The sequence below is a fragment of the Podarcis bocagei genome (genome assembly GCF_964188305.1).
Source record: "Podarcis bocagei genome assembly, chromosome: 1".
NCBI classification, from domain to species: domain Eukaryota; kingdom Metazoa; phylum Chordata; class Lepidosauria; order Squamata; family Lacertidae; genus Podarcis; species Podarcis bocagei.
In genome coordinates this window covers 6,430,066-6,441,304 of record NC_138125.1, presented here as the reverse complement: position 1 = coordinate 6,441,304, position 11,239 = coordinate 6,430,066, and the positions used below count along the sequence as shown (strand labels likewise).

The window sequence follows — 11,239 nt, the reverse complement described above, 5'->3', positions numbered from 1 at the left end:
CCCAAAGCTTTGTTGTTGTTGTTGTTTAGTCGTGTCCGACTCTTCATGACCCCATGGACCAGAGCATGCCAGGCACTTCTGTCTTCCACTGCCTCCCGCACTTTGGTCAAACTCATGCTGGTAGCTTCGAGAACACTATCCAACCATCTCATCCTCTGCCGTCCCCTTCTCCTTATGCCCTCCATCTTTCCCAACATCAGGGTCTTTTCCAGGGAGACTTCTCTTCTCATGAGGTGGCCAAAGTCTTGGAGCCTCAGCTTCAGGATCTGTCCTTCCAGTGAGCACTCAGGGCTGATTTCCTTCAGAATGGAGAGGTTGGATCTTCTTGCAGTCCATGGGACTCTCAAGAGTCTCCTCCAGCACCAGAATTCAAAAGCATCAATTCTTCGGCAATCAGCCTTCTTTATGGTCCAGCTCTCACTTCCATACATCACTACTGGGGAAACCATAGCTTTAACTATACGGACCTTTGTTGGCAAGGTGATGTCTCTACTTTTTAAGATGCTGTCTAGGTTCATCATTGCTTTTCTCCCAAGAAGCAGGCGTCCCAAAGCTTACACCATAATAAATTGGTTAAAGATGCTACAAGACTTTGCTTTTCCTGCACAGATTAACACTTCTACCCCTCTGGAAGTTTCCCCCCTTTTTGAGTCTTTTTTGAGTTCTCAGGCCTGCTTTGCAAAAGGCTTGAAGTGAAATCTTACACCTCTATCAGATGAAATGGCCTTGAGTCCTCAAAAGCTTACACCATAGTATATTTGTTAGTCTTTAAGGTACCAGAAAACACTCTCTTTATATCAAACAGTACTGTCTTTTTTCACTCGCTCACTACCAAAGTCCCTCATGGTGATCTCTGCCTGCTGACAGTCGCCTCAGAGTTACCTGAGGTGGGATCTTTTGGATTAAGGCAACCATTGTTGTAATAATAATAATAATAATAATAATAATAATAATAATAATAATAATAATAATAATAATAAATTTTTATTTATACCCCGCCCTTTCCTGGTTAAAAAACCGGGCTCAGGGCGGCTAACAACAAATTTAAAACACTTTAAAACAATTATAAAAGCAGCATAAAATACAGTATAAAAACATGAATAACAATAAAATTCAAAAATCAGATAATCCCGGGGGTTAGCTGGCTGAATTGGTCCTGCTTGGGCCAGCGAGGAGGCCAGGGGAGAATTAGCTGTGGGGTCTCAGGGCGGGTGATCTTCATAAAAGGGGAGGGAAGAGAAGGGAAATAAAAAATCAGGCTGGATTCAAATTAAAGGCCAGGCGGAATAGTTCTGTCTTACAGGCCCTGCGGGAGGAGGTTAAATCCTGAAGGGCTCTGGTCTCATGGACAGAGCATTCCACCAGGTCGGAGCCATCACTGAGAAGGCCCTGGTCCTGGTGGAGGATAGTCTGACCTCCTTAGGGCCCTTGTAACCATCCTTTTCTTGCTAAGTTGGGTGGCCATGTGCCCTACTTTACAGATGGAAATCCTTGATTTGAAGGCATCCTCTGCTCAAAGGACGCTCTGGTCAAAGTCCAAAGAGAAAGAATAGTTTAAATATAAAGAATAAGGGAATAGGGCAGGAACCTTGGAAACTGCCCATCAACAGTGAGCACCTAGACAACAGATTGAGCAGACACACACATCACACATCACCGTCTTCCTGGCTAGGGTGAGATGTGTTTCTGCGTATATCATAACTTATTTCCATATATGCACCTATGTATAAATTAGCATGTGCAAATTATCTTTAAAAATTATTTTTATTTGATTTTACAAGTATAAAATTATAACAATACAACCATATACAGTACATCCACATTTAAAGATTTCTCTGAATCTCTGGACTTCTCACCTTCCCCTCCATGGGTCCTATTTTTAACCTTTTCTACTGCATATTTTTTCAGTAGTCCATATTTTATATACGTAACTCCATTATCTCCATAGTACTTGCTACATTACAAGTGTTCCTGCAATTCTGCTAATGTTTTCATCTGCTTACAGTGGTCTCCAAGATAAATTATAAATTTTTCCCATTCTTTTTTGAAGTTTCTGTCTTCTTGGTTCCTGAGCTTTCTGGTCAGTTTTGCCGTTTTGGTGTAGTCCAAGAGTTTGAATAAATAAAAATAATTAGCAAATTGTCCAGTAGCACCTTAGAGACCAACTACGTTTGTTCTGAAGAAGTGTGCATGCACACAAAAGAGACAGAATAATAACAGGAAAACCCCCCAGAAACCCAGAAGACAAAAGTCAGAGATTGATGTGCATTATAATGAGTGAAATAAGTATTTGGTCCCCTATCGACCATCCAGATGTCAGGCTACCTGGTATCTTCACTGTATGTAAGGAGCTGAGATTAGAAGCACCTGCTGTAAGGGAGAGGTCTTACCTGTAATCCCAGCTCGTTAACAGTACCTGTACAAAAGACACCTGTCGACAGAAGCAATCAATCCAGCAGATTCCAAAGTAGCCACCATGACCAAGACCAAAGAGCTGTCCAAGGATGTCAGGGACAAGATTGTAGACCTGCACAAGGCTGGACTGGGCTACAAGACGAGTGCCAAACAGCTTGGTGAGAAGGTGACCATGTGCCTATGGTGCAACTCGGTGGAAGGCACGTTCCTACATCAAGCCCAGCTTGATGGTCTGTTACTTTGGAACACATTTAATCCCAACAAATCCCAAGACGTCTCTATTCAGCCGGCCCCGTGCTGAAAAGGAGACTCGACCTCTGCCACATGTTTAATGCTTTGTGGGTGTCTTCCTACGCTCTTTTCCTTCTGTTGAAGTGCTCTGGGGGACGATCAGTCTTCCAACCGGTACCACAGCTTTAGCTGGCTATCTGCTCTTCATCGCCTTCAAAGATCTCCAGAGGAACAGGAAAACCAGGCAAGCAAGGTCACATCCATACGATACACCCAAACCACATGGCTGGGAACTAGTTTGTGAAGGGTGCTGGGAATTGTAGCTCGGTGAGGGGTGTGAACTATAGCTCCCAGCACTTGAGGGGGAGCCATGTTCTTTTAATAATAATAATAATAATAATAATAATAATAATAATAATAATAATAATAATAATAATAAATTATTATTATTATTATTATTATTATTATTATTATTATTATTATTATTATTATTATTATTATTATTATATTTATACCCCGCCCATCTGGCTGGGTTTCCCCAGCCACTCTGGGCGGCTTCCAACAAAAGATTAAAATACAAGAATTCATCAAATACTAAAAACTTTCCCTAAACAGGGCTGCCTGTTTCTGGTATGGATGTAACCCAAGACAAAGCCACTCCTCGTTCTCCAGGAAGCCATGTCCAAGATTATCCTGCCACTGAGATGCATGCTTTATATATATATATATATTTATTTATACTTTTCGACTTCATACATTTCACTGATTTTATACATTTCACTAATTTTACAATCATTTTCTCTGGAAATATTCAACCAACCATTTCCATTCTTTTATTTGTTATCTTGATTTCTTACTTTTCCGGCAAATTTCGCCATTTCTCCATATTCCATACGTTTTTGTATCCATTCTTCCTTTGCTGGGACTTCTGTTTCTTTCCACTTTGGAGGCAATTAACATTTTTGCTGCTTTTAGCATACATGAACATACATGTGCTGAGATGCATGCTTTTACACACAACCGCATTAGCAAATGCCCATGAACCAGCATCTGAGTAGATACGGTTTTTCACAAACAAGCTATTTTCATGCCTGTTTTAACTATGTGGTTCCCTGTGGAGAAACGCTGGAGGTTGTTGCAGTGATGTAAAGGGGCTCATTGAACTACAGTTCCCAGGCTACACTGGGGAAAGTTGCGCCTTTTGAAGCCAGTTTACCATATTTTTCGCTCCATAAGACACACTTTTTTCTTCCTAAAAAAGGAGGGGAAATGTCTGTGCGTCTTGTGGAGCAAATGTGTGGTCCCTGGAGCCAAATTGCCCAGGGGCAAAAAGCAGATCATGCTTTTTTCTTTTCTTTTTTTTTGAAAGAGGGAAGTGGGTGTTGAAACAAAGCCTCTAATCCTTTGCCCGGGGAGGGAGATAAGGGACGCTAGCAATAAAGGAGGCTGCCTGGGAGCGGGGAGGTAAAGACAGAGAACTTGCAAAGGGGGGAAACAGGAAGACTAAAGCAGTAAGGAGAGAAATTAGAATAAAAGGAGGAGCAAAAAACTGCTCCAGCTAAGGAAAAGACACTAAGGCAAACAAAAGGGAAGAGAGTGTTGAAAGGAAACAGCTGATGGGTGGGATCGGAAGAGAGATAAGGGATGCTAGCAGAGGCTGCCTGGGAGGGGGGAAGTAAAAGCCCATGGATCCTCAGGTTTTTTACATTGGGTCACCCCAAATTCACCATCAGATCACATAGCATGTCCATGGCTACAGCCTGCACCAAAAAAACCATGCACCCACTGTTGCATGGGGCCACAATGGCACAAAAACGTGGTTACAAAGCATGGATCCACATGGATCCTCAGGATTTTTGCATTGGGTCACCCCAAATTCACCATCAGATCACATGTCTGTGGCCACAGCATGAACCACAAAAATCATACATCTACTGTTTCTTTCAGAATATTTCCCCCCCCCCCTTGTTTCCCTCCTTTAAAAACTAGGTGCGTCTTATGGTCAGGTGTGTCTTATGGAGCGAAAAATACGGTAATTTTGAAGCCTTTATATGACTGAAGTTCTGGTTGCACACGGTCAAATGGAAGTCAGGTGTTATAGTATGACCAGCACAGCTTTGCTTGGGTAAGCCTGTGAGATTCTCCTGTAAATACCAACAGATTTGGAGAGCAGTCAGGAGAAATCTCCCAGTGAATAGCTGCTCTGGCTTTCTGAGACCACCTGATTCCCTTTTCTCCAATTAAGGGTGTTTCTTAATTCAACTCACCTGTAGTCATTTACTCCCAACATCACCAGCTGGAGAGATGATCTCCAGGTTGCTACAGCAGTTTCCACCTTCTTTCTCCATCGATACTGTAACTGGAAACCATTGACCTGCTCTTCTGTCGAATAGGGAAACGAAGCATGGATGAGGATTTATCCTTGGAAAACTACCTGGACCAGGGTACAGGCCAGGTAAAATGAAGGATGCTGGGGTTTAATCTATTTTGAAAGGGCAACTCTTTTTCCTGCTAGTATTGCCAGAGTCAAAGAATACCTGCAGGCCTTAGTAAAAGGTGGCTATCCGCTTTTTACTGTGGAACTAGCAAAACTCCCAGTCACGCCATTGGAACAAGTTGAGCAAGTGTGTTGTTTCCACATTTATTTTGATTGATTCTGGTCATATTAATTCTGTACTGCTCCTATTGCTTAGCATCTAGGAACATAGGAATATACCTTATATTGATTCAGCCTATTGGTTCATGTGGCCCAGAAGGTAGCAGGGTTTAAGGCAGGAGTTTGTCCCAATCCCAGGTGGGATGTGTGAGGATACGAGAATTTTGGGACATAATATACAACGAACTTTAAAAGATCTTTAAATTCTCCTTTCAAAAAAAACCCAGAAGGCTTTCTGTTAGGCATTATGTCCACTGAAATACAAAACAACAACAGCTTTAGAACCATCTTTATGTTTGCAACCACAGCGGCCAGAATTCTGGTAGCAAAAAAATGGAAAGGCGACTTAATTCCTATAAAGCTTGACCGACAGGTGAAGATGATAGAATACCTGGAACTTGCGAAAATGACTGGGAGACTAAGAAAGTCAGAAAGTGAGCAAAGAATGGACAATATTGAAAGAATATTTAAAACAATACTGTGAAAATGCAAATCTCCTGACAGGTATAGATTGAATCTTGAATATTAAAGAGAATTATAGCTGTAAAAAATTGTTCCTGAGATGTAATAGATATAATAGGAAGTGCGTATAGGTTAAGAATATTTAGAAAGCACAATGAGGTGATTCGGAAGTCAAAAATATGTGTGACGTTAGGTGATGTGTAGCCAATTAATATTGTCATTGTGGTATTGTTTTTTCTGTTTGTGTTGTATGTTTTGCAATTAATAATAATAATAATTAATAGTTTGCCCCAGTCATCCATCAGGGATTGGACTTGGGATCTTTGGCATCCAAAGTATGTGCTGCACCACTAAGCTATGAACATGGCTAAGTAAGGGGGGCAAATCTAATTAGCGTATTCCCAAATTGCAGATAGCGAGCTGAGGCTGAGTGTTGGTGGACGTTCTAAGAAGGGGAAGTGTGCCGGAATGTGTGGGATAGCACTTGCTTTGACACAACACCATCTAACCTCCCCGCAATCAAATCGGAATAAATGCCCAGAATCTGAATAAATGCCCAGTAGCTGTGGGTGTTGAGGTTTGTGAGAAACGGCAGCTTTGAAGCGGACAATTAGTGAGTTGGCAAGAAAACTGTACACTGGCTCCCTCGGTCGATAAAGCAAGATGAGCGCCACAACCCCAGAGTCAGCCACAAGTGGACCTAACGGTCAGGGGTCCCTTTACCTTTACCTAAGGAGTCTCAAGGGGATGTGGGTGGCGCTGTGGGTTAAACCACAGAACCTAGGGCTTGCCGATCAGAAGGTTGGCGGTTCGAATCCCCACGACGGGGTGAGCTCCCGTTGCTCAGTCCCTGCTCCTGCCAACCTAGCAGTTCAAAAGCACGTCAAAGTGCAAGTAGATAAATAGGGACCGCTCTGGCAGGAAGGTAAATTGCGTTTCCGTGCGCTGCTCTGGTTCGCCAGAATCGGCTTAGTCATGCTGGCCACATGACCCGGAAGCTGTACGCTGGCTCCCTCGGCCAATAAAGCGAGATGAGCGCCGCAACCCCAGAGTCGGTCACAACTGGACCTAATGATCAGGGGTCCCTTTACCCTTTACCTATAGCAAAGGGCTTTTGGCAACTGCTAGCAAACTGCTCTTGTGTTCGAATCCTGCTTGCTGGTTTCCCACAGGCAAGCCACTGTGAGAACAGGATGCTGGACTAGATGGGGCCAGCCGTCTCTTCTTATGTCCTATTAACGCAGAAGTGTGATGACTGTTTTTACTCTCTCCCATGTTGTGATAGGATAACTTTCCACCGTCAAGCCTGCAAGTGTCTGCTCCCATGAGCCCCTTTGCGGCACACTTGCCTCCTTCCTCCTACCAGGGGGCAGCGTTTCATTCTCCGCACGACCAGACCCACAACTTCTCGATTGACCTCAGCTTCCTGCCTGACTATTTAAGCCCGGATAACAAACATGAGGGCCGTGCAATGTCATTGGGAGAGCAGCACGGCTCTCAGTCAGGATCGCAAGACAGTGGCATCTTCCTGAATGGTAGTGGCCTGTCCCGACAGAGGGATGAAAACACAACTCAACCATCGCCCGATGCTTCTAGGATGCCCGATGCCTCTGGGACCTGTCTTCCCATGAACCCGATGACCCCTATGGCCTCTGCTTCAGAAAGTTCTTCTGGCATCGTCCCACAGTTGCAGTAAGTTCATTCCTGTTAGAGCGCCTTGAAGCTTGGGTGACTTAGATTGAAAGTCACTCTTGTAGTTTGTAGAGTTCAAAGGCTTTATTTATGCAGGAACTGTTTACGGGATGAGTGGAGATAGGAGAGAAATAGCAGACATCTCGTCTGGAGAGAACAGCAAACAACAAATGGCTCAGCTTTTAAGGGATGGAATTAACTTTTTTTTAAAAGATATTTATTAAAGTTTTCAACATATTACAAAAATAAGAGAAAAAAGTAAAAGAAAAGAAAAAACAAAAAAACGAAAATGAAAATACGAAGTAAAAACAGTTAAAAACAAATCAGTCTTTCCATATCTTATCTTTCATTTACTTGTTTCCCTGACCTCCTCACATCTCCCTTTTTTGTATTCCAGTTCAATTAGTTAATTCAGCAATTCCTTTCCCTCTTTGATTTTATCTTAACCTTTTATCTTAATATATTATAACTTTAAATTATCACCTATTAACAATCCATTTTTACATATTCCTTTATAACATTGCTGCTAAAAACCACTTAACTTCAATCCAACATCATTCTAACATTCATTAATTTTGCAGTATTTCTGTAAATAGTTTTTAAATTTCTTCCAATCTTCTTCCACCGACTCTTCTCCCTGGTCTCGGATTCTGCCAGTCATTTCCGCCAGTTCCATATAGTCCATCACCTTCATCTGCCATTCTTCCAGAGTGGGTAAATCTTGTGTCTTCCAATATTTTGCGATAAGTATTCTTGCTGCTGTTGTGGCATACATAAAGAAAATTCTATCCTTCTTTGGCACCAATTGGCCGACTATGCCCATGAGAAAGGCCTCTGGTTTCTTCAAGAAGGTATATTTGAATACCTTTTTCATTTCATTATAAATCATCTCCCAGAAAGCCTTAATCCTTGGGCACGTTAAGGGGTGGAGTTAACTTAAACACAGAGGCTAACCAAACAAGCACAGGAAAGTTCATACCAATAACAAACTTAGTTGGTCTCTAAGGTGCTACTGTAAGGATTTTTTAAATTTTGTTTCAACAAGTTCTAGTTAGCATTCTACACAAATAGTGCCCCCTGGTGGGTTAAAGTTATATTTGTATTAAGTACAAAAATCAATAGATTGAAATATGGTTGCTTTTGGGATGCGGGTGGCACTGTGGGTTAAACCACAGAGCCTAGGACTTGCCAATCAGAAGGTCGACGGTTTGAATCCCCGCGACGGGGTGAGCTCCCATTGCTCGGTCCCTGCTCCTGCCAACCTAGCAGTTCAAAAGCACGTCAAAGTGCAAGTAGATAAAAAGGTACCGCTCCGGCGGGAAGGTAAACGGCGTTTCCGTGCGTTGCTCTGGTTTGCCAGAAGCGGCTTAGTCATGCTGGCCACATGACCCGGAAGCTGTACGCCGGCTCCCTCGGCCAATAAAGCGAGATGAGCGCCGCAACCCCAGAGTCGGTCACGACTGGACCTAATGGTCAGGGGTCCCTTTACCTTTGCCTTTACCCTGGTTGCTTTTATCCAGCAAATCATTAATTGTTTTTTTTTAATTGTTATTTTTCTATGTTTTTGGTTGTTCTTATTTTTATCTGAAGCCACCTTTTGTCCCCATCAGGCAAAAAGGCAGGGTATTACTACTACTACTGATGATGATGATGATGATGATGATGATGATGATGATGCTGCTGCTAGCCACTTGAGGGCCTTCTCCCTTTTCCAAATTTATAAGAAAAAAAAGACATTACAAAAAACAGCAAAAGAAAACACATTACAGAACAAAAGAAAAACATAAAAAGAATTATTTCTTCCGAAAACCAATTTACCTTACATTGTTAACTGACTTCATCCAGTCCCCCCCAACTGAATTTCATTGTATCACCTTGTAACAGTTCTCTAAAATCATATTTCTATTGAAATTGACTTCTTCCATTTACTATCCTCCTCTCTTTTATTAGTATTCTAGTCCTTAATGTTTTACAACACATTCTTATACTAATCCTTAGCCTATTTATTACTTTCAAGTGACTTCTAATTATTTTTTATGCATCCCATGAACTTATCCATGCCACTTCTAAGCACTAAAGGCACCTTTGTCAATCTGTTGCATCTCCTCGTAAATGAAGTCTTCAATGTGCAATGTTTCTCCCTTGTTCTCCTAGGAATATAGTGGCCACTGTAAACTTGGCTTGTAAGCTGGACCTCAAGAACATTGCCCTTCAAGCTAGGAATGCAGAATTCAACCCAAAGGTAAGCCCCAGGGAAGCTGTTTGGTGCCATGCTTCTGAGAAATTGTTCCCCTTTGAGATTCTGGTTGGGCTCAGACTTGGTGGACTCTAGAGATGGAGGTGCTGGGGTACCCCAGTCAGTAGAACATGAGACTCTTAAGCTCAGGGTTATGAGTTTGAACCCCACGTTGGGCAAAAGATTGCTGCATTGCAGAAGGTTGGAGTACATGACCGTCGTGGTCTCATCCAATTCTACAATGTTGAACTATGACTTTGAGAGACCACGGTTCGAATCCCCACCCAGCCATGAAGCTCATTGGGTGACCTTGAGCCAGTCACTATCTCTCAGCCTAGCCAACGCACAGGTTTGTTGTGAGGATGAACTGGGCTGGAGGAGAACCTTGTACACAGCCTTGAACTCCTTGCTAGAAAAGGTGCCATATAAGTGTAATAATAGAAAGGGCTTGTGGAAAACAGGTCGTGTAGATTCCTCCATTGCAAGAGCCTCAGAAATGAGAAGGATGAGCATGCGCAGAGTGCGCCTGTCGGGTCAAATCTCTGTATTTCGTAAGATACTGCCAGAGGCACTTGTCTGAAACAGATCCGCAAGGTGGTAATCTGGTTTTTTCCTGAACTTCAGAGGTTTGCTGCTGTGATCATGAGAATTCGAGAACCAAGGACAACGGCCCTCATATTTAGTTCCGGCAAAATGGTCTGCACAGGAGCGAAAAGGTGGGACTTTACTATGAACCCAGAATAAACGGGGCACCGACATGGCGGGCAGGATTGAGCTGTCTACAAATCTTAGCTTTCTTTCTCTCCTTCCTTTTAAATATGTTTTGCCTAGCCATGTGACTCTGAATATAATAATAATAATAATAATAATAATAATAATAATAATAATAATAATAATAATTTTTATTTATCCCCCGCCCTCCCCAGCCAAGGCCGGGCTCAGGGCGGCTAACAAGCAATAATAAAAACAAGTTGAATGAATACAACTTAAAAACAAGATTAAAATACAACATTAAAATATTGAAACATTAAAATATTATAATGCAGCCTCATCACAGGAGGAGAAAGGAAAAAGGAAAAAGAAAGAGGGGGAGGGAATCAAATTGGCTCCAAGCCAAAGGCCAGGTGGAACAACTCTGTCTTACAGGCCCTGCGGAAAGAAATCAGATCCTGCAGGGCCCTGGTCTCATGAGGCAGAGCGTTCCACCGGGCCGGGGCCAGTGTTGAAAAGGCCCTGGCTCTGGTTGAGGCTAATCTAACTTCCTTAGGGCCCAGTACCACTAGGGTGTTGCTATTTATGGACCTTGAGGCTCTCTGTGGGGCATACCGGGAGAGGCGGTCCCGTAGGTACGAGGGTCCTAGGCCGTGAAGGGCTTTAAAGGTCAAAAGCAGCACCTTAAATCTGACCCTGTAATATAAGGGTTGGAAGTGTTGTGGGTGATGCAAGTGAAATACTGGAGGCCGGGTTGCGATTAGTAGGATATACAATGGTTAGAGGGGGGGCTTTTCACTGCTCACATAGTTCTCTGCCCCTCCCAAAGGATAGCA

General features: G+C 42.8%; 1 protein-coding gene and 1 long non-coding RNA gene across 4 annotated transcripts in view; one reads left to right on the top strand and one right to left on the bottom strand.

Annotated features, from left to right (window-relative positions):
- Nucleotides 1–11,239, bottom strand: part of LOC308587474 — a 306,756-nt gene that overhangs the window by 130,031 nt on the left and 165,486 nt on the right. Inside the window, exon 3 of one of the 2 annotated variants that reach the window (XR_014008405.1) lies at nucleotides 14–436. The exons of the other annotated variant lie outside the window; for it this stretch is intronic. This is a non-coding gene — a long non-coding RNA (uncharacterized lncRNA). Of the gene's footprint in view, nucleotides 1–13; nucleotides 437–11,239 lie in introns of those variants that run through there. 2 annotated transcript variants of the gene reach the window in all.
- TBPL2 (TATA-box binding protein like 2) overlaps nucleotides 1–11,239 on the top strand; it is a 119,227-nt gene that overhangs the window by 102,346 nt on the left and 5,642 nt on the right. Inside the window, exons 1-4 of one of the 2 annotated variants that reach the window (XM_081193987.1) lie at nucleotides 4,686–5,101; nucleotides 7,050–7,456; nucleotides 9,611–9,698; nucleotides 10,317–10,408. In XM_081193987.1, the coding sequence (XP_081050113.1) occupies nucleotides 5,051–5,101; nucleotides 7,050–7,456; nucleotides 9,611–9,698; nucleotides 10,317–10,408 (638 nt within the window). In that variant the 5' untranslated portion in view covers nucleotides 4,686–5,050. Of the gene's footprint in view, nucleotides 1–4,685; nucleotides 5,102–7,049; nucleotides 7,457–9,610; nucleotides 9,699–10,316; nucleotides 10,409–11,239 lie in introns of those variants that run through there. The other variant, XM_081193988.1, reaches the window with a different exon arrangement.